Here is a 22,502-nt window from a genome sequence, read left to right as displayed (position 1 = left end):
CCGCTCTGTTGCAGGTGAGTTCAACTGTTCTATAGTAACCCCGGGTATGTGCCTCAGTTTCCCAAGACACTGCACTAATACTTGGATGGGGGATGCCATCCCAGCCACAGCAAGTACACAGTGGCTCATCCCTTCGTAACCTGAGCCCAGGAAAGAGAACAAAAGGCAGAGGAGAGGTTCAGGGGGCCAGGCTATCAGGCTGAATCGGTCTCAGTTGGCTTGGGGTGCAAGGAGCTGCTCTTGGCCCCCTCTCCCGAAGCTGGATGGTCCTGCCTGCTCCTGGTTCCAGTCCTGACAAGTCTGTGCTCCGCTGTATCCCGGCTGACTCATATACCATCCGTCCTCTCTGCTGGTTGAGGGTCCCCGGCTGTGGACCGAGGCGCAGGGCCCTGGGACTCCCCCACTCTTGGGTGACAGTACGACCCTGCAGCAGTTGTCCCGGGAAAGTGAGGCACACACATGGGGTTACTATAGGACAGTTGAACTCCCCTGCAACAGACCAAAGTGAATACCATCCCCATGGTGTGAACGTTCACAGCAAAGTTCTTCCAGCGTGGACTGGCAGCACCTGAGGTGCATTGTCAGTCAAGAGCTGCTCCTCACTTGGCCAGCCGCCCTTTCACACTAGGTGGGCGACGCCCGGTGATCATCTCCCAGGAGCGAACATCTGACCTACAAGTACAGAGCCAAGACTCCTAACTTCAAGTCCAAAGCTGACAGATGCACATGAGCCGTGTACACAGAACCGGCGAATCGCGAGCTTCCGAGAGACGCCTCACGCGACGCACTTAGCACAAGAGTCGGCGCAAGCACGGAACGGGGGGTGCAACAACGGTTTGTGTGTTCCCATCACAACCCAGTGATGTCACAGGTCGCTGGCTGCTTGAACCCGGCATGTCACGGGGGAAGGGGATCTGCACGGAGCTAGCGACCAGACCCAGAGATCTCCTGGCTCCCGGCCCACCTGCCCCGAGTCTGCGGGGCACACAGAGCGTGAGCTCTCCCCCCCTCCCTGCACAGAGACTCGGCGAAGCTACGAGCTACGTGACGCGGGGCCAGGCTGGCGGTCCCAGGGCTGCCTGGGTGTCACAGGGACTGCTGCTTATTTTGCCTCCAACAGATTTGGCCGGCAAATTAGAGACAAGAAGTGTGGGATGCAGGAAGGAATGAGCCATCCCCGGCTTCCTGGAGGTGCAGCCACCAGCCGAGTTCCTCATTCGGGGCTCAGTGGAGCTGGGCACCAGGGCGTTGGTGGCAGCGATGAGGGGACCCTCACTGCTCATCATGGCATCTGCTCTCAGCATCCTCTTCCTCGGTGAGTACTGGAGATACCCAGAGCGTGTGCCCATGGGGGGGTCTGAGACCAGGGCGTGTGCCCATGGGCGGGTCTGAGACCAGGGCGTGTGCCCATGGGGGGTCTGAGACCAGGGCGTGTGCCCATGGAGGGGGGGAGGGAATCTGAGACCAGGGCGTGTTCCCATGGGCGGGTCTGAGACCAGGGCATGTGCCCATAGCAGGGATCAGAGACCAGGGCGTGTGCCCATGGAGAGGGGGAGGGAATCTGAGACCAGGGCGTGTGCCCATAGTGGGGAATGGAGACCAGGGCGTGTTCCCATGGGGGGGGTCTGAGACCAGGGCATGTGACCATGGGGGGAGGGGAGTCTGAGACCAGGGTGTAGGGCAGGGGTAGACAAGACCTGGGTGAGATGCCGAGGGCCGCACTCTGCCATGACCTTAGTGGCAGGTGCAGGTCTGGGATGGAGGTTGGTTGCCAGAGGGAGGCGGGGGCAGGGGATTGGGGGCCCATAGTATGCTCCAGCTCGCAGCGTTCACACACCAAAGGGCCCTGGCGCGGGATCCACTTGCTCAGGGCTCTGGCCCCTAACGACCCGTCTCCTCCCCAGGCTGCTGGCTGGCGGGGCAGAGCGGGGCGCGGGGAGGTGAGTACCCCTGGGGCTGGGGAGACTTGATTGTGAAGGGGGGGAAGAGCTGAACCCTCCCCCCAACCTCAGTCCAATCTCCTTGTCAGGGCAGTCGGGGGTGACTCCGGATTGACCAGGGGGCTGAGATCAGACCCAGCCCGCTGGGCCCCATGCGGGCAGGGAGGTGTCTGTGACCCTGGCGCTGCCCCTGGGCCTGGGTGCGAGGGGCCGGTCACAGACACACGGGAGGGGCTGGGCTCTCCCCAGCTCACTCCTATTTCTGTGTGAGCGCAGAGCCCCGAGTCTCCATCTCCGCCAGCCCCGGCGAGGTGATCGCCCCGGGGGGAGCCCTCACCATCCGCTGCTGCTGCCGGTTCGGGGGCCGTTTATTTCTGTATAAAGACGGAGCCGAATTCCGGGAGCTGTATCCCGCCGGGGACGGGGGCGAATTCACCATCCGCAGCGCCAGGCAGGAAGACGCAGGGAGCTACAGCTGCGAGTCCCGCGCCGGATGGTGGCTGTTCCAGTGGGCGTACGACTCCGACACCCTACACATCAGTGTGGCAGGTGAGGGGCCCGGCCCGGCGCCCCCACCCCGCGCTGGGGGGGTCAAGGGGGCACTCGGGCCAGGTGCTGCCGTCAGCCCAGCAGGGGGCGGGCGCCGTGACCGTGCCGGGGTCTGTCTCACGGCCTGTCCCTTTCCCACTGCAGAGACCTACTACCCCAAACCCTCCATCTCCCTGCGCCCCAGCAGGCGGGTCGCCCTGGGGGGAGCCGTGAACATCTGGTGTTGGGGCGGGCCCCAGAACATGAGGTTCCTGCTGTCCAAAGAGGGGACCCTGCACGCGCTGCAGGAGGTGGAGCCCGCGAGGGACGTGGCCGGGTTTCCCATCCGCAACGTGAGCCGGCAGGACGCGGGGAGCTACCGCTGCTATTATCGCACCCTGTGGGACCCGGCCGTCCGGTCCCGGCCCAGCGACCCCGTGGAGCTGGTGGTAGCAGGTGAGGGGCCCGGCTCAGCATCCCCACCCCCGGCTGGGCCCTCTGGGGGTCGTGGTCGTGCCGGGACGCTCAGAGGTGGGCTCTGTCCTTGCCCGGACAGGGAGCGGGCACCGAGCCGCTGGGGGGTCCCCAGACAAGCGGCCACAGCAGCCGCTGCAGATTCAGGGCTGAAGGAGGCAGGGATCCCTGCCCCGGGCGGAGCTGCAGGTCAGAGGGGCTTTCCCAAGGGGCTGCTCCCCCAGACTTGTCCTTTGGGGACACACAGGAGTCAGGTCCAGGGGCTGCCCAGCCATCCCCAGCCCTGAACACACTCCCCCCCCCGGGCAGTTATAGCTCCTGGAGGGCGAGGGGTGGGGTGGGAGAAGGATTCGTGTGTGTGTGTGTGTGGGGGGGGTTGTTAGGGACTTAGGGAGCCCCCCCCATGCAGACAGTGGTCTACCCCAAGCCTGTCCCATTCAGCCCTGTCCCCACATCCCCCCATCCCCTTGTGTCCCTGCAGCCCCTGTCCCCAGACTCAATGCTGTCACCCCACACTCTGCATTCAGAACCCCAGTGTGTGACCCCCCCAGCAGCCCTGTGGGCCCCTCCCTGTCCGAGCCTGGCTCCATGGGTGGGTGCTGTCAGGGACGACTGGTATTTTCGGGGGGGGGGGAAGCCCATGCAGGGAGGGGACATGTGGGGCATCCCATTAGGCAATTAAAAGTTTGGTGGGCTCACAGGGGGACGGGGAACCCCCCGAGGGCTACCCCGGGTCACCTATGGGTGCCACGAGGAACTTCTACTGCTGGGGAAGTTCTGCTGCCCTGGGGAGGCCTGGAAATCCTCCCCCCTCCCCCGTCCCACCCGCCGCCCGCCAAAAATACATTGTGCCCCAGAAGTGCTGCAGTTCCGCCTCTCGCCACCAGGGGGCGCGGAACGGCCCGCGGAGCTGCAGGCAGCCGGCTGCTCTGGTGCCATGGCGCCCTCTGGCGGGGGAAGGCGGAACTGCAGCACCGCCGGGCCAACGTGTATTTTCTGCGGGGTAAAACCAAAGCGACGCGCGGGGCACATGAATTCTGCGCGTCCTGGGGCTGCCAACCCTCCAGGACTGGCCTGGGGGGTCCAGATTGCCCCAGGATTGACAGGCAGTGGGGGCAGGGCGGTGTCTGTGACCCCGGCGCTGTCCCTGGGGTGGGTGCGAGGGGCGCAGGGGACTTTGGGCCTGCCCAGCTCACTCCTGTCCCTGTGTGAACACAGAGCTCCCTGCGCCCAGACCCTCCATCTCCGTCAGCCCCAGTGGGGGGGTCGCTGGGGGGGCAGCCGTCACCATCCGCTGTCCGTGGCGGTGCCGGGGCAGGAGGCTGTGGCTGTGTAAAGATGGAGTCGGAATCCGGGAGCTGGACGTTGCTGGGGCCGGGGCTGAATTCCCCATCCCCAGCGCCGGGCGGGGGGACGCAGGGAGCTACAGCTGCCGATCCCGCTCCACATCGGAGCCGCCCGACTGGTCGGAGCCCAGGGACGTCGTCTGGGTCTTTGTAGCAGGTGGGGGGCCCGGCCTGGCACCCCCACTCCCAGCCCTACAGCCTGCCAGACCCCCAGGGGGTCTCCGGGCCCAGCTGAGGGGACCCCTGGCCAGGGAGCGGGACAGTCTCCCTGGGGGGCTCCCAGCCCTGAGGCCAGATGCTGAGGGCTGGGCTGGGGGGGACCAATCTCCCCGACAGACACTGGTTCTATTCCCGCAGGGGGAACCGACCCGACCCAGCCCGGAGTGGCGCCGGCTCCCACCCGCCCGGGCAGCACACGGCCAGGTACCGGCACTGGGGGGAATCACCATCAAACCCTGGAAGCAGCCACGCAGGGCCCAGGGGCTGGGACAGGGGACGTGGATCCGGGGTGGGTGGGGTCCAGACACCACAGGCAGGTGCTCATTGACGGGGGGGGGGGGGGGTAGACCGACAGCCCCACTGCCCCTCCCCCACTGCCAGCTCCCCTGCTGCCTCCTGTCCTGCAGGTCAGGGAGTGGGGAAGGGTCCGGGGGAGGCGCAGGTTTGGGGGCTGGGTCCTGCTGGGTGCAGGGTGACTGGGGATAGAACCCCCCTTCTGAGCCCCATGCCACCCCCCGGCAGATGCAGTTGCCTTTACCCACAATTCCCTCTCCTTGCCCCCCCCCCAGTGGATTCTCAGGGGATCCCCCACCCACCCCCCATAGAGGTCCTGCTGCCTCTGGCTGGGCCCAGCCACAGTGGTGTGGGCGTGGGGGAGTGAGTGACGTCCTAGCCTCCTGCACAGGCTGGCTGTGTCTGGCAGCAGCCGTGACACCCCGGGGATGGGCTCCCAGAAGGGTAAACAGGCCGGGCAGAGGTGCCTGTGGGGAACACAGAGGGGTCACTGGGGGTCTCAGGGGACAGGTCACCCACCCAGGCACCCCAGAGCAGCAGGACGCTGCTTCCCATGAGGAGTCCGGCCCCAGGGAGACCCCAGAGCCATGACACCTGGGACACCCCCAGAGAGGGGCCAGGCTGGACCTGCTGGACAGGACACGGTGGCTCCATTTCTGGGGCTGTGCCAGCTGCTGATATCCCCGTCCCAGCACTGAGTGACTCTCCCCTTCTCCCGCAGCAGCCCCTCCGGAGCGTCCCGATTTCACCCACAGCAACATCGCCCGCCTGGGACTGGGCGCCGGGGTCCTGCTCGCCCTGGGGCTGATCCTGGCCGAGGCCTATTGCAGCCGTCTGAGGGGGGGGCCCTAGGTGAGGTGACCCCCCCCATCTGTGCCCCGTGTTCCCCTCAGGGGCTGGGCCCAGGGCGACAGGGGCCCCTCTAACCCGCCATCTCTCTGCGCCCCCAGGAGCCTGGATCCGGCGTGCGGGGAAGAGACTCTCCCGGGGACGAGCTGCTGCCCCTCGGGGGGCTGAGTCCAGTGTCCCGCTCAGCTTTGCCGTCCGCGAGCCGAGTGAGTTTCGCCTTGTGCGCCGACATTGAGGTCGCGGGCGCCTGTTCGGACGTGCGCCGCTGGGCGCCCAAGATAGTAGCCAATACCTGATGTACAGGGACAGGATTTCAAAACGCTGTGGACGAAGGACCCTGGAACGGGGACACTCACACGGAGCCTGGCTTGGAACGTTCATTGAATGGGACGTCCAATCGGAAGAGCATTAACGTGCCCAATTTTCAGTAGCCAACGTCCTCTGTTTATAGCCCCTGCTAGACCCTCCCCCGGCTGGGCGGCCTCCTCAGTTAAGTCCAGCTCTCCTTTCCGGGGACTGTTCATTGGCCTTTCTGAGCGAGGGTCGGATACACTCTCCTAGCCAAGGGCTTAGTGAATATTTCTCTGCCGGCACGCTGGCTCTCAGGGCTCCATTTCATTGTGGAGCAGAGGTGACGTCAACCCAGGATCGTAGAATCGTAGAACCCGGGGGCTGAAAGAGACCTCAGGAGTCATCGAGTCCAGCCCTCGGCCCACAGCAGGACCAGCCGGAGAATTCTAGACAGTTCTTTTAATTTAGGACCTATAAAAAGCCAGCCATCAGTAGATTTATGGACTGTCCGTAAAACAGTAGCTGAAATTGGCCATGTCTGTAAGAACAGTAGGTGTCCGTAACTTTCGTAAAAGTGCAATAAAATTTCAAAAAACAACAATTACTCGATTGCATTTACATTTAGTCTGTGCTGCTTCAGCCATTTTACTGCAGGCAGCTTGGCCCAGCCAGGCAGGCGAACGCCGGGGGCTCCCGGGGCCTCAGGCCAGGGGCCGCGTTTCCCTGATGAAACACATTGTTGGCAGGAGGGATGTAAAATCCCCTTGAATCAGAGAGCGGGTTCAGTGCAGCTCCTGACCGGTTAACCGACTAGAGACGAGGCGGGTGGGTGGGTGGGAGGCGCCCCAGCCCAGCTGGAGTGAGGGGCTGTGAGCAAGGACCCGGCCGGCAGCAGGACCCCCCAGAACGGATGGGAGGGGAGGGAGCAGAGAAGGGACAATTGACCCATCTCTTTTAAAAGTGGGGACCCCGGCAGCAGAGCTCACAGACGGGGCTGTCCCTTTAAAACGGGACGTCTGCTCCCCCTGTGGATTGCACCTCCATGTAGACGCCTGGGTGCAGGGTGATTTCGCCGCTGGGCCCCCAATGTCAGGGAGTTGGGGGGAGCTAGCTGCGGGGGAATTTGAGGGTTTTGGGGTGAGGCCGTGCTGCCGACGGCCCCGTATCGCTCGGGACACCCCGTCTGTTCACGGCCAATGGCCTGTCCCACTCACATCAGCCCTGCCGGGCGCCGGGCACAACGGGCCGTTTGCTTTGCCACCGGCTCCCGCCGAGGACACGTTGGTCCGTGCGCAGGACACCCCGGCTCGGGAGCTGCGTGCGGCGCCTGCCAATGGCAGCAAGACCGACCTGGGCCCGCCCACAGACGGGGCTCGGTTCCCAGCTGGTACCTGAGCTCGGCCACACGCCCACGGGCAGCGTCTCCCTCAGCCGGGGGCAGGGTCTCTGCGGGGGCTGGGCAGGTCCCTGGCTCTCTCCCGGCTGGTGTCCCGTTGGGGTCCTGGGATGGAATTTCTCTGCCTCTGATTTTCCTTTGGACCTGGTCTGCTCAGTTCACATCCTGAGAAAAGACCCTTAGAACCAGGCGTTACAGTGTAAAGCTGCCATCCTCACTCAGCTGTGGCACAAGGGGCCGCAGACCCAGGCGTTCCCCGTCATGCCCGCTCCTCGCACGGTGTCAGGGCTCGTGTCACACATGGGCAGCTTTGCAGACTGGGAGGGAAGGCAGCAGAGTGAAATCCAGCAGAAGCAGGAAATGACAGTGACCAATTCCCAAACACCCTTAACTCTGCCCCTCGTTCACATGCCAACCTTTACTTGCATGATCACCCATTAATTTTGCCTACATGGGTCACTGGCCACTTGAACCCAGATGCTAAGAAAAGCTGCGGGGAGGGAGGGACATCTGAATAGAGATCGTGATTCGTGGAAGACGGAAGAATATCGCCTGAGGTTTCCTGGCCCCCAGCCTGGGGCACCTTCCTCATGCTGGCAGGGTGCGTTGAAGGGTGTCGTGTCCCCCTCCACCACAGAAACACACACAAGCTGGGGCTGCAGGAGGCCTGGCCAGGCTGCCGGTCCCAAGGTTTCCTGGTTTGTGCAGAAACTTGTGCTCACTGCGACCACCCTAGATTGCACCTGCAGATTAGGGCCAAGGTGAGAAGGACAGAGGAAGAGACAAGGCGTCATCACCTTCCTGTCTCTGCAGCCACTAGCTGAGCGCCATATTTGGGGCTGGGTGCAGCTGTGCACCAGGCGTGGGTGGCAGCGCGGAGGGGCCCCTCACCGCCCCGCCATGGCGTCTGCTCTCACCGTCCTCTTCCTCGGTGAGTATCGGGGACAGCCAGAGCGTGGGCCCATGTGCTGGGTGGATCTGAGACCAAGGGGAGCTGAGATCTGTGGGATCCACTTGCTCTGAGATCCGGCCCCTAACGACCCGTCTTTTTCCAGGCTGCTGGCTGGCTGGGCAGAGCGGGGCGCAGGGACGTGAGTATCTGTGGGGCACGGGGCACCTAGGAGAGTTTCCCCAGGCAAGACGAGGGACCTGGACTCCCTCCCACAGCCAGAGGCTGAGACCCTGCCTGGCTCATTACAGGGATGGGCACCACAGCAGGAGGATTCATCTGCACCAAAGCCCCTCCCCCCAGGAAACACTGAGTCAGCCCCCCCAGCGCCCCACCGCTTTCTCAAACGGCCCAAACATGGGGCAGCAACCCGCCGGGTAGATCCCAATTCGCCCTCTGGCTGCCGCGGGGGCAGGGCTGGGGAGAACCTGGAGAGCTGCAGGAGTCAGGGGCTGGAAATCTTTCCCCTAGTCAAAGGCATAGCGAGGGTGTGATGTGCCTGGGGGCTAAGGCAAAATTTGCGCCCACCCCGCCAAATGATGGGGCCCCGAACCTGACGCACAGCTGAGTCCGACCTGGGAGGAGTGGGGGGAGCTCTTACCACATCTCATCCGACCCCCTCCAGTTTGGGGTCGGTCCCGCATGCACTAACCCTCTGGCAGAGGTGGAGGGGGTCGGGCTGGCGGCAGAGAGGCAGGGAGAAGGTAGCTCCAGCCAGTGGCGGCGGGCAGAGGAGGAACAGGTGAGAGGGATGTCAGGGGAAGTGGAGGGGGACTATACTGGCCCCTCACTAGTGTGGCACCCAGGGGCCTCTTCCCCTCCCCCCACACCCTTCTCACTACACCACTGTAAATAATCCACCTCTTAGGATAATTATTGTTCAATGCATTACTTATTTTACTAACTACAGACATATTAATTATAATGTTTTGTGGTTTACATTCTGGTAAATATTTTTTTCTCTTTAATTTGTTCATATCCCATTCTCATTAGGTTCATGTCTTCTACATAAAACATGTCCAATTCTTAAATATGTAAGTTTTATAAAACTCGAGAGAAATTAATGTTGTACAACCTAAATGTGAATTTCATCACTATATTTCATTCAAGCATTTAAAACCACTGTTATATTGCAAATGAGTAACACATTGCTTTAACGAATAAAAAGTTAAAAAGATTCTGAGCATATAAAATATATTGTAATAGAGAGGTAGCCGTGTTAGTCTGATCTTGGTAAAACAAAAAGAAAAAAAGTTATGTAGCACTTTCAAGACTAACAAGATACCTAACAAATATTGTAAGCAATCTGTAATGCTTCCTAACTGCCCATTTACTTACCTAGATAACCTAATTGTTTTTCATATTATTGCACAGCGAAAAGCTACACGAGAGTTATGAATGTAAGGGCATGTCTACACTACAGCATTAATTCGAACTAACTTAATTTGAATTAGTTAATTTGAACTAAGCTAATTCGAACTAGTGCATCTAGACCTAAAAACTAGTTCAAATTAGCGTTTTGCTAATTCAAAATAGCATGCCCACATTGAGTGGACCCTGAACCGAAGTTAAGGCTGGCCGGAAGCAGTGCCAGCAGGGCATCAGGTTAGGACTTAGAGCGTGGAGCTGCTGCCTCAGGCTAGCCGAGGGCTGTGCTTAAAGGGACCCGATCTCCACCCTGGACAGACAGTTCTCAGGGTTCCCCGCTCGCTTGTCTACCTCGATGAGGGACAGCACAGCAGTCTTGTCTTGGAGTGCCCTGAGTGCCCACACTCGGCACATCACAGCACTCGGCCATCAGCCCGGCTGCACTTGCTGCAGGCTGCCATCTGAGGGGGTCAATCGAGGGGCTGCAGGAGAGTTTCCACCCCGAGGAGCCCGCAGAGCCACCCCAGTCCTCCTCATCGGGGGCTAGTACCCGATTCCTCCCTCACATCCTTCCACTTACCCGTCCCTAAACCCCCTTCCTGATGTACAAAATAAAGGACACGTGTGGTCAAAAATAGAAACTCTATTTAACAAAACTGGGGGAGACTGGGAAAAGGAGGTGGGAGGGGGAAGAGAGAGGGTGGGAGAGGGGAGGGGGAAACCTGGGAGGAGGGAGCTGGAAGGGGGAAGCCAGGGGAAGAAGGAGGAGAGGAAGTATAAAATTATGGTACGCCCACATCTTCAGTACTGTGTACGGATGTGGTCTCCTCACCTCAAAAGAGATGTTTTGGCCTTGGAAAGGGTTCAGAAAAGGGCAACTAAAATGATTAGGGGTTTGGAACAGGTCCCATACGAAGAGAGGCTAAAAAGACTGGGACTTTTCAGCTTAGAAAAGAGGAGACTGAAGGGGGATAGGATAGAGGTCTATAAAAGCATGAGTGGTGTGGAGAGGGTGCATATAGAAAAGTTCTTCATTAGTTCCCATAATAGAAGGACTAGAGGACACCAAATGAAATGAATGGGTAGCAGGCTTCAAACTAATAAAAGAAAGTTGTTCTTCAGAAAACAAATAGTCAGCCTGTGGAACTCCTTGCCGCAGGAGGCTGTGAAGGCTAGAACTAGAACAGAGTTTAAAGAGAAGTTAGATCAATTCATGGAGGTTGGGTCCATGGAGTGCTATTAACCAGGGGGTAGGAAGGGTGTCCCTGGCCTCTGTTTGTGGAAGGCTGGAGAGGGATGGCACGAGACAAATGGCTTGGTCATTGTCTTCGGTCCATCCCCTCCGGGGTACCTGGTGTTGGCCACTGTCGGCAGACAGGCTACTGGGCTAGATGGATCTTTGGTCTAACCCAGTACGGCCATTCTTATGTTCTTATGTTCTAAGCTCAGGGCTCAGAGTCGGGGGGCTCACTGGACCACCTTGATTTTCATGCAAACCTGCAACTGGGTTTGCATGTGGCCTTTGGTGGCCAGGCTGGCAGCTATCCTGCCCTAGACGGCCACTTTTCTGTGCCTAGTGTGGAGGTCATGGATGAGGTCCACGATCTCCGCACTAGAGGGAGCCGCCAGCCTGGTCCCGGGAAGAGGAGGAGGGCTGGGTGGCAGCGGGTGGGCTCCGGGGCTGGGAGAGGGGCAGAAGAGTTTCCCTGGTGGTGCCCAGAGTGGCCACCGGGGCAAGCTGGGGAGGGCTAGCCTCCCACTAGTTCAAATAAGTGTCTACACAGCCCTTAATTCGAATTAGCGGAGCGCTTAATTCGAACTAGGCGTTAGTCCTCGTGGAATGAGGTTTACCTAGTTCAAATTAAGCGCTCCGCTAATTTGAATCACGGCTGGCTGGGCTGCTCTGCACAGGCATCAAGCGCCTGCCCACAGCTGGCTGCTGTGCTCACGCCTCCCCAGCACCTGAGGAAGAAACGTGTGGCAGCAGCGACACTGGTTCCGGGACGCAGCCATTAGGTTGTGGGGTGGGGAGGAGGCATTGGGTTAGAGCAGGGGTGTGTGTGCGCTCTGGGGGAGCAGAGGGGAATTGGGTTAGCACGGGGATATGGGAGTGCCTGACTGGGGAGTGGAAGGGGATTTTAAAAAATATTTTGTGTTTTATTTATTTATTTCCAAGTAAAATCACAAAATGTGTATTAATTTTATATCAAATAGATGTCCATTTTTTGCAATTGCACGAATAATTATGTTTATGCAAAATTTCAAACTTACAATTTGAAGTGTCTGAAATTTTCACAGAAGCCTGTTCTATTTGATTGACCATGGTCTGTTCTTGTTTTGATTTCAACAAAACAAGTTATGTATCATATAAACAATTTCAAAGTACCTTACATTTATATTGAGATTACAAATTATTTTATGAGTAAATAACAATTTTACACATCAGATGATGTATTATATTAAAACAAGACCTAACAAAATTTAATCAAATATGCCTAAAACATAACCTATCATAATAAATCCTTATAACTTTCCGACAGAAGTACATTTTCTTTGGTGTCCCTGAAAGCTACCGGTTTTCATTTGTGTGACCCTCAGTGGGCTTCAAGTTTGAAATGCCGGCTCTACATGTTTGTTAGTCTTTAAAATGTAGCCAGACTATTATTTTTTAAAGGTTTTCCTTTTGTCATAAGGTATATTTATTTTTAAAAAAATTATAAGTAACCCCAATGCACCCACCTCTCCCCCAGCGCCAGGCTCCCCCAGCGTCCCCCCATCCCAATGCACTCACTCCTCTCCTAGATCCAGCCCCCCTCAGAGCCTCTCATCCCAAAGCACTCACCCCTCCCCCAGAGCCGGGCCCCCCCATCCCAATGCATTCCCCCCTCTCTCAGAGCCAGCCCCCCGGGCCTCCCATCCCAATGCACTCTCACCACCCTCCCCCAGAGGCACTGCCCCAGGACCCTCTATCCCAATGCACTCACCCTTCCCCCTGAACCAGCCCCCCCCCCACCGGGAGCATCCCCCCATCAAATCCTCCCCCCCTCAGAGCCAGGCACCAGAGGAAGGGACGCGGGTAGGGAAATCTAACCTTTAAAGTGGCCGCTGCTGCTGCCCATCCCTGCAGCCTCCACTGGCAGCAGGGAGAGCCGGGGGCATGAAGCCAACTCCTGGGTCTCTGTTCAAAAGCGTCACATGGGCCAGAGCAGCGTGCGCTTTGCTCCCTTTGCCCCTCGTGTCTCACCCTGGCTGTGGCCGTGGGGCCGGGCCTGCACCCAGGGCTGGGCGAGGGGGAACCCGCTGGGCCCCAGACGGGCAGAGGGGGAAGCAGGCGGCCACGGTTTGTGTCGCCTCCACTTAATGCCGGTTTGTTTGTGTGTCCAGGGGAGCCCCATACCAAACCCTCCATCTCCGCCAGCCCCGGGGGGGTGATCCCCGTGGGGGGACACGTCACCATCCGGTGCTGGACTGAGCAGCAGGGCATGAGGATCCTGCTTTACAAGGATGGGGATGGGAACTATCTGAACTACAAAGACCCTGCCGGCTCTGACGCTGAATTCACCATCCCCAGCGCCAGGCGGGAACATGGTGGAAACTACACCTGTCGCTATAGCACCAGGACAGGAGCAGCTGCCTACTCAGCGCCCAGCGACCCCGTGCAGATCATGGTACAAGGTGAGGGGTTTGTGTTGTCCCCACTTAATGCCGGTTTGTTTGTGTATCCAGAGGCCCCCCCCAAACCCTCCATCTCCGCCAGCCCCGGGGGTTGATCCCCGTGGGGGGACACGTCACCATCCGGCGCTGGACTGAGCACCAGGCCGGGACGTTGCCCTCTCCAAGGGTGGGGATGGGCCCTGTTCAGATCACAAAGACCCTGCTGGCTCCGCGGCTGAATTCCCCACCCCCAGCGCCAGGCAGGACGACGGGGGCAGCTACCGAACAGGCGGCTTCTCGGCGCCCAGCGCCCCTGTGCAGATCAGGGTCTCAGCAGGTGGGTGCCCAGCCCCTGACGTGGTCCCTGGAGGTGGCTGGGGGCCGGAGGGGCAGATCTCAGGTGGTTCCCTGGATCCCAGCGGAGAACCTGCCCCTGCCCCGTCGCTGACACTCCAGGCTGGGGCCGGGTGCGGGGGCCGGACCGGGGTCTGTCTCATGCCCCGTCCCCCTGCCCCTGCACAGACCAGCTCCCCTGAACCTGACACCTCCCAGCGCTCTGGGGGAGCTGTGACCACTCGGTGCGGGGGTCAGCACCGGGGGCTGCAGTGTGTCCTGGACCAGGCGGGGGCCAGGCAGGCAGCGGGGGGGGGGGGGGGGGCGGGGACTCAGCTGGGTGGAATTTCCCATCCCCAGAGCGAGCGGGGCCGGCAGAGGCAGCTCCACCTGCTACTGTCACCCACTGGGAGCCGCACCCGGTGGGAGTCCAGCGACTGCGGAGCAGGTGGGGACAGGTGAGGGGCTCCCAGCCCCACTTCCACCCAGAGACAGGACGCCTGGGTTTGGAATCAGAGGGAGAGTTTCGGGGAAGTTCTGTCCCCTGCCCACCGGAGGTTGCCCCTGATTGTGGCCAGGCCAGAGGATGGAGCCTTCCCCCTGGGGTGGCCCCAGAGCTGGGGGCTGTTGTTGGGCTGGGAACTGGCCTGTGGCACCCGGCCCAGCTCTGAGGGAGCAGAAACCAGCCATGGAGCCGTGGCTGGGCAGGTCCAGCTTCTCGCGTGTGCACCCAGCGCCCTGGGACTGGCTCTCACTGCCTGTCTCCTGTGCGCAGATCCCAGCCTGCCCAGACCCTCCGTCTCTCTGAGCCCCACTGGGGTCACTGTCCCAGGGGCAGACGTCACCATCCGGTGCCAGGGGCCGGGCGGGGACGTGAGGTTCTTCCTGCACCAGGCTGGAGACCTGACCCGGCCGCGCCCCATGGACCCTGCTGGGGACGGGGCCGAGTTCCACATCCGCCCCGTGGGCCGGCAGCACGGAGGGAGCTACAGCCCTTCGTCTCCTCGCAGCCCAGCGACCCCGTGGGGCTGGTGGTAGCAGGTGAGGGGCCTGGCTCCGCATCCCCAATCCCAGCCACATACCTGGCTGGGCCCTTGGGGGCACTCTGCACTGAGCCAGGCTCTGCCCTGGGCCCCACAGACGGAGGGCTCCCCCTTCACATGAAGCCTGTACAACACGATGTTAATCTGGAACTTCCTGACCCAGGCAGCCAGGGAGTTAACACATGAACCCGGCCATTCGGAGAGACACACTGTTGACTCTGGAACCTAATGATGGGGCTGTGACGACAGGAAAGGGGACCCCAGGCCAGGAGGAGGGACCAAGTAACTGGGGGAGCCGCACCTGGTGGAAGTCCAGCAACAAAGTAGCAGGTGGGGGCAGGTCAGGGGCCCGGTTCGGCCTCTGAGCTCCCAGCCCCACATCCAACAGGGTCTGTGTGTGGGAGGGTGTCTCTGCACCAATGTTTCATTCATCGGTGGGCGGGGGGAAGCCCAGCTGGAGAAAGTCAGACCCAGCCCTGCCCCTTCTCCCTGAGGCCCCGCCCCTGGAGCCAAGCCCCGCCCATTCCCAGCCTGATCCCTCCTGGCCAGCGGGAGGGGCGGGGCTGAACTGTAGCCCCACCCCTATCACCTGGCCACTGGGGCAGGGAACCAATTTGGGGGAGTCTCAGAGCTCGGCTCTGCCCAGAACCCAGGGACTAGCCAGGGGGAGCCCAGAGCAGAATTCACCCCCCACCCAGCTGGACACCGAAGCCGAAACAAACGCCGGGTCCTGGGGCGAGCAGCCCAGTTGCTGGCACCATGTCGGCCAGGTACCGGGGCCGGGGGCAGGAAATCCCCCTGGTACCCCTAGAAACAGATTCATGCTGCACGAGGAACTGATCCCTGGGGGAGCCATGAACAGCTGCTGGGTGGGACGGGGTGGATCCCCCCAGCAAACGCCCTGTCTGGGCTGAGACCCACCCAGACTCATTTCATATGCCGGGGGAGGGGGAAGGGAAGGAATTTAATAGACAGGTGCCAAATTGGCTTGGCGAGTGCAAGTTCCAAGAGAGGTTCCCCCAGCACAGCCCCTGCCCGGGTGCCCCCCAGACTAGGGTGCTGAGGTGCAAACGGGCCCCAGAGAGCCCTCAGCATCAGAGTGTATCCCCCTGGGAGAAGGGAGATGGAGAATTCGGGATAAGGGTCCTGTGTATCCTGTCTGTCTGCCTGACTCTGCAGAGTGCCTGGGGGAAGGGCTCAGAAGCAGGGATCCCCTCCGGAGGAGGGTGCCCAGCAGGGTGTTGACCCTGCGACCTTCCAACCCAGAGAAACATGGAGTTAACACTTGTACCCACCCATTCACAGCGACATGTTCACTCTGGAACCTAGTGATGGCTAATGGAAAGACAGCACGCTTATGTCTTCCACTACTGATTGCTTCAGCAGAGCACAGTTCTTCCAACAATCTCAAAGGCCCTTCCCAGCCAAAATCCCTTCCCCATTACTATCCCCCCACTCCAGTGATCCTTGTGCCAAATTCCCAAGACAAATACCCAGGGGTCCGGGTTGCGGGATCTGAGCCCAGCTGGCTTCACAGAGCATCTGTGGTACCTCCCCCCTGTCACGGCTCACAGGTCGTGTCCACACTTGGCCCCGTGGCTCCTGGGCAGAACCCCCCTCTCCAGTGTGGCAGCCCCCCACTCCACTTCAGCCTTTTCTCAGGGAGTGCACTCCAGTGCTGCAATCCTCTCTTGGGGGGCCCACTTTTACCTGGGGGGTCCACCCCTCCGCCTCTGGGATGGCACCTCTCAGGGCCTCCCGCACGCCTGTCTCCACAGTGAGCCCCTCAGGGGGTCCATTCTCTCTGGACCCCCAGAGCCTCCATTACCAGAAGGAACAGCGCCCCCCTGTTCTCTAGACCAGAGCAACTATCAGCCAGCACAAAACAAGGGTTTATAGAGCTCTGCCCTGCACCCAGGGACCAGCCAGGGGGAGCCCAGAGCTGAATTCACCCCCCACCCAGCTGGACATTGAAGCCGAAACAAACACCGGGTCCTGGGGCGAGCGGCCCAGTCGCTGGCACCGTGTCAGCCCCTCCCCCGGGGCTGGGTGCTCGGTGCCCCCCCAACGCTCGTTTCAATCCCACAGAGGGAACCGACCCGGCTGGGCCCCAGCAGCCGGATCCCCCCACGACGGCGCCGCAGGGAGAAGGTGAGCGGGAGAAATGGAGCAATTCACCCCCGGGCACAGGGCTCCCGCTCAGACGCCCTCGGGGCCATTCGGGCCTTTGGGGGGGGCCGGTCCCTGCACAGAACCGACGGGCTCAGCTCTTCTGTCTGTGGGGACGGACAGACCCTGGGGACGCCCGGCCGTGGGGCAGTGGGGATGTGGGGCCCCGGGAGCGCAGGGCGGTGGCCAGACGGGAGCACGTCTGGGGAGGGACGGACAGACGGACTCAGACCGTGTCCGCGTGAGACCTGGGCCCCGAATGCCGAATCCTGTGTGGTTCCCGACTCCCCTGGGGAGCTCAAAGCCAGTCTGGGCTGGGGGAATTAGCGCCCGGGTGGGACCCAGCCCGTGGGGCAGCCAAGCTCCCCTGAGCTCAGTGGGGCGGGGGGCTCCTCCCCCGCAGTAGGGACACCGCGCCCAGACCGGCCTGCAGGGACTCAGGGGGGGGTGAGCCCCCCACCCAGCCAGGGAAGGGGCCCCACTCCCCAGCCCCACTCCCCTGCCCCTGCTGCCTTGCTGGGAACGGCCCTGAGGCCAGATGCTGAGGGCTGGGCTGGGGGGGACCAATCTCCCCGACAGACACTGGTTCTATTCCCACAGGGGGAACCGACCCGACCCAGCCCGGAGCGGCGCCGGCTCCCACCCGCCCGGGCAGCACATGGCCAGGTACCGGCGCTGGGGGGAATCACCATCAAACCCTGGAAACAGCCACGCAGGGCCCAGGGGCTGGGACAGGGGACGTGGATCTGGGGTGGGTGAGGTCCAGACACCACAGGCAGGTGCTCATTGACATGTGGGGAGGAGGTAGACCGACAGCCCCCCCCTGCGCCTCCCCCACTGCCAACTCCCCTGCTGCCTCCTGCCCTGCAGGTCAGAGAGGGTATGTCTACACTACAAAGTTAATTCGAACTAACAGCCGTTAGTTCAAATTAACTTTCATAGGGTATGTCTATACTACCCCCCTAGTTCGAACTAGCGGGGGTAATGTAGTCATTCGGAGTTGCAAATGAAGCCCGGGATTTGAATTTCCCGGGCTTCATTTGCATGATGCCGGCTGGTACCATTTTTAAATGCCGGCTAGTTTGGACTCCGTGCTGCGCGGCTACACGCGGCATGGACTAGCTAGGAACGAGGTGTACAGCTAGTTCGGATAGGAAGCCTAATCCGAACTAGCTAGTCCATGCTGCGTGTAGCCGCGCAGCACGGAGTCCGAACTAGCCGGCATTTAAAAATGGTACCAGCCGGCATCATGCAAATGAAGCCCGGGAAATTCAAATCCCGGGCTTCATTTGCAACTCCGAATGACTACATTACCCCCGCTAGTTCGAACTAGGGGGGTAGTGTAGACATACCCATAGGCGCTACACATGCAAACCGCTAGTTCGAATTTAAATGGAACTAGCGGAGCGCTTAATTCGAACTAGGTAAACCTCATTCTACGAGGACTAACGCCGAGTTCAAATTAAGTAGTTCGAATTAAGGGCTGTGTAGCTACTTAATTCAAACTAGTGGGAGGCTAGCCCTCCCCAGCTTGCCACTCTGGGCACAACCAGGGAAACTCTTCTGCCCCCTTCCCAGCCCCAGAGCCCTTAAAGGGGCACGGGCTGGCTACGGTGCCCGTGCCAGGTGCAAGCCTGCCAGCACCCAGCTAGCAGACCCTGCACCTGGCTCGGGATGAGCCACCCACCTGCTGCCACCCAGCCCTCCCCCTCTTCCCAGGACCAGGCTGGTGGCTCCCAGGAGCCTGCCCGGGGCCGCAAGAGGCGGGTGCCCGCCTGGTCTAGTGCGGAGATCGTGGACCTCGTCCAGTTTTGGGGGGAAGCCTCCAACGTCCATGATCTCCACACTAGCCACTGGAACGCGGCTGTCTACGGCCGCATGGCTGACAGCCTGGCCACCAAAGGCCACATGCGGACCCGGGAGCAGGTCCGCTGCAAAACAAGGACCTGCAGCGGTCCTACTCCAGGGCCTGCCAGCCAGGGGCCGACCCGGAGACCTGCCCCCACTTTGAGGCCCTGGACCGTATCCTGGGGGCTCACGCCTGCAGTGGGACACAGCAAACCGCGAATCACTGGGGCGCCCGGGTGGCTGGGAGTTTTTGTTCCCTGGCACTGCCGCGTGCCCCGCTCCCAGAAGCAACCCCTGCAGGCGGCGTGCAGTATTGCCGGGACAGACTGAACCCTCCTGTGCGGGGCTCTTTCGCCTCCTCCCCCCCCCTTTTCCCTGGGGCGGCCCATCCCCTCCTTGCAGCCACCCTCCCCCCCCGGCCCAGTGGCCGGTGAGTGCTGTACCTGCATGAGCACTGCTCTGACGGTGGATCTCCCCATGCCGAACTGGTTCCCGACGGATCGGTAGCTGTCCGGCATGGAGAGCTTCCAGAGGGCGATGGCCACACGCTTCTGGAGGGGGATGGCGGGTCTCATGCGAGTGTCCCGTCGCCGCAGAGCAGGGGCGAGCCACTCGCAGAGCTCCAGGAAGGTGTTCCTCTTCATCCCGAAGTTCTGGGTCCACTGTCTGTCTCCCCAGCGCTCCAGGACGATGCGGTCCCACCAGTCGGTGCTGGTGTCCAGACGCCAGATGTGGCGGGGCACGCCAGTGCCGGGGCGCCGCCTTGGCTCCTCCACGGCCCCCAGGGAGGCCAGGTGGAGACGTAGGGGGCTGACGTGCACCAGGTGGTGCCAGGCAGCCTCCAGCCATTGCTGGCAGGCTTGCAGCAGCAAGTCCAGAAACTGCACCAGAAAGCCCAGGGCGAGCTCTGGCTCCACGTTGCCACCTGCGGCGGCGTCCCCGAAGGGAAGCACCGACACAAACAGACCCAGAGAAAAACGCTTTGCTGTCCCTCGGCGAGGTAGGCAAGCAAGCGGAAAAGCTGAGAACCGGCTGTCCAGAGGGGTCCCTTTAAGCTCGAGCCTCAGATAGCCTCAGACAGCAGCCACACAAAGCAACTACTGACGCGATGCCCTGCCGGAACCGGTTTCAGCCGCCCTTAAATGTTCCCCAGCATCCAATCAGTGTGAACGCGCTAGTTCGAATTAGCAAAACGCTAATTTGAACTAGTTTTTAAGTCTAGATGCGCTAATTCGAACTAGCTTAGTTCGAATTAACTAATTCAAACTAAGTTAGTTCGAATTAGCGCTGTAGTGTAGACATACCCAGAGTGGGGAAAGGTCTGGGGGAGGGGCAGGGTTTGGGGGCTGGGTCCTGCTAGGTGCAGGGTGACTGGGGATAGAACCCCCCTTCTGAGCCCCATGCCACCCCCCGGCAGATGCAGTTGCCTTTACCCACAATTCCCTCTCCTTGCCCCCCCGCAGTGGATTCTCAGGGGATCCCCCACCCACCCCCCATAGAGGTCCTGCTGCCTCTGGCTGGGCCCAGCCACAGTGGTGTGGGCGTGGGGGAGTGAGTGACGTCCTAGCCTCCTGCACAGGCTGCCTGTGTCTGGCAGCAGCCGTGACACCCCGGGGATGGGCTCCCAGAAGGGTAAACAGGCCGGGCAGAGGTGCCTGTGGGGAACACAGAGGGGTCACTGGGGGGCTCAGAGGACAGGTCACCCACCCAGGCACCCCAGAGCAGCAGGACACTGCCTCCCCCGAGGAGTCAGGCCCCAGGGAGACCCCAGAGCCATGACACCTGGGACACCCCCAGAGAGGAGCCAGGCTGCAGCTGCCAGACAGGACTTGGTGGCTCCATTTCTGGGGCTCCGCCAGCTGCCGATCTCCCTGTCCCAACAACGAGTGACTCTCCCCTTCCCCCACAGCAGCCCCTCCGGAGCGTCCCGATTTCACCCACAGCAACATCGCCCGCCTGGGACTGGGCGCCGGGGTCCTGCTCGCCCTGGGGCTGATCCTGGCTGAGGCCTATTGCAGCCGCCTGAGGGGAGCGGCCTAGGTGAGGTCATAGAATCATAGAATAATAGGACTGGAAGGGACCTCGAGAGGTCATCGAGTCCAGCCCCCCGCCCTCAAGGCAGGACCAAGCTCCGTCTACACCATCCCTGACAGATGTCTATCTAACCTGTTCTTAAATATCTCCAGAGAGGGAGATTCCACCACCTCCCTTGGCAATTTATTCCAATATTTGACCACCCTGACAGTTAGGAATTTTTTCCTAATGTCCAATCTAACCCCCCCCGTCTGTGCCCCGTGCTCCCCTCAGGGGCTGGCCCAGGGCGACGGGGGCCCCTCTAACCCACCGTCTCTCTGCGCCCCCAGGAGCCTGGATCCAGCATGCGGGGAAGAGACTCTCCCGGGGACGAGCTGCTGCCCCTCGGGGGGCTGAGTCCAGTGTCCCGCTCAGCTTTGTCGTCCACGAGCCGAATGAGTTTTGCCTTGTGTGCCGATATTGAGGTCGAGGGCACCTGTTCGGACGTGCGCCGCCAGCGCCCAAGTTATTAGCCAATACCTGATGTACAGGGACAGGATTTCAAAACGCTGTGGAAGAGGGACCCTGGAACGGGGACACTCACACGGAGCCTGGCTTGGAACGTTCATTGAATGGGACGTCCAATCGGAAGAGCATTAACGTGCCCAATTTTCAGTAGCCAACGTCCTCTGTTTATAGCCCCTGCTAGACCCTCCCCCGGCTGGGCGGCCTCCTCAGTTAAGTCCAGCTCTCCTTTCCAGGGACTGTTCATTGGCCTTTCTGAGCGAGGGTCGGATACACTCTCCTAGCCCAGGGCTTAGTGAATATTTCTCTGCCGGCACGCTGGCTCTCGGGGCTCCATTTCATTGTGGAGCAGAGGTGACGTCAACCCAGGATCGTAGAATCGTAGAACCCTGGGGCTGAAAGAGACCTCAGGAGTCATTGAGTCCAGCCCTCGGCCCACAGCAGGACCAGCCAGAGAATTCTAGACAGTTCTTTTAATTTAGGACCGATAAAAAGCCAACCGTCAGTAGATTTACGGACCGCCCTTAAAACAGTAGCTGAAATTGGCCATGTCTGTAAGAACAGTAGGTGTCCGTAAATTTCGTAAAAGTGCAATAAAATTTCAAAAAACAACAATTACTCAATTGCATTTACATTTAGTCTGTGCTGCTTCAGCCATTTTACTGCAGGCAGCTTGGCCCAGCCAGGCGGGCGAAGGCCGGGGGCTCCCGGGGCCTCAGGCCAGGGGCCGCGTTTCCCTGATGAAACACGTTGTAGGTAGGAGGGATGTAAAATCCCCTTGAATCGGGGAGCGGGTTCAGTGCCGGGCCTGACCGGTTAACCCACTAGAGACGAGGCGGGTGGGTGGGAGGCGCCCCAGCCCGGCTGGAGTGAGGGGCTGTGAGCAAGGACCCGGCCAGCAGCAGGACCCCCCAGAACGGATGGGAGGGGAGGGAGCAGAGAAGGGACAATTGACCCATCTCTTTTAAAAGTGGGGATCCCAGCAGCAGAGCTCACAGACGGGGCTGTCCCTTTAAAACGGGACGTCTGCTCCCCCTGTGGATTGCACCTCCGTGAACACAACAGGGCGCAAGGTGATTTCGCCGCTGGGACCCCGATGGCGGGCATTTGCGGGGAGCCGGCTGGGCAGGAATTTGAAGGTTTCGGGGTGGGGCTGAGGCTGAGGGGGGCTGGGATGGGGAACATGATTGGGAGGGGAGCCAGGCTGCCCCCTCAAAGGTCGGAGGGGCTGTGGATGTGAGGGGAAATGGGATGGCGCAGAAG

At 60.7% G+C, this 22,502-nt stretch overlaps 1 protein-coding gene across 4 annotated transcripts; it reads left to right on the top strand.

Moving 5' to 3' along the window:
• Positions 1 to 1,001: 1,001 nt before the first annotated feature.
• Positions 1,002 to 20,976, top strand: LOC142825587 (leukocyte immunoglobulin-like receptor subfamily A member 2). 4 transcript variants are annotated; one of them, XM_075917495.1, is made up of 7 exons: positions 1,002 to 1,315; positions 1,905 to 1,940; positions 2,217 to 2,489; positions 2,634 to 2,924; positions 16,773 to 16,835; positions 17,454 to 17,519; positions 20,611 to 20,976. In XM_075917495.1, the coding sequence occupies exons 1-7, from the start codon at positions 1,261 to 1,263 to the stop codon at positions 20,739 to 20,741; spliced, it is 915 nt and encodes a 304-aa protein (XP_075773610.1). In that variant the 5' UTR covers positions 1,002 to 1,260; the 3' UTR covers positions 20,742 to 20,976. The 4 variants fall into 4 exon arrangements, with proteins under 4 accessions (XP_075773610.1, XP_075773611.1, XP_075773607.1 ...); XM_075917496.1 differs by lacking the exons at positions 16,773 to 16,835; positions 17,454 to 17,519; positions 20,611 to 20,976 and adding exons at positions 4,646 to 4,711; positions 5,523 to 5,653; positions 5,752 to 6,531; XM_075917492.1 differs by lacking the exons at positions 17,454 to 17,519; positions 20,611 to 20,976 and having other exon boundaries at positions 16,773 to 17,443.
• The last annotated feature ends 1,526 nt before the right edge of the window (positions 20,977 to 22,502 follow it).

The sequence above is a fragment of the Pelodiscus sinensis genome, unplaced genomic scaffold (assembly GCF_049634645.1).
Source record: "Pelodiscus sinensis isolate JC-2024 unplaced genomic scaffold, ASM4963464v1 ctg86, whole genome shotgun sequence".
Classification (NCBI taxonomy): Eukaryota; Metazoa; Chordata; order Testudines; family Trionychidae; genus Pelodiscus; species Pelodiscus sinensis.
This window is presented reverse-complemented; position numbering and strand designations above follow the sequence as displayed.

Coding starts and splice junctions, on each gene's coding strand:
- LOC142825587 (XM_075917492.1), top strand. CDS start 1,261: ATGAGGGGACCCTCACTGCTCATCATGGCATCTGCTCTCAGCATCCTC. Junction 1,316..1,904: donor TCTCAGCATCCTCTTCCTCG/GTGAGTACTGGA, acceptor TCTCCTCCCCAG/GCTGCTGGCTGGCGGGGCAG. Junction 2,490..2,633: donor CCTACACATCAGTGTGGCAG/GTGAGGGGCCCG, acceptor TTCCCACTGCAG/AGACCTACTACCCCAAACCC.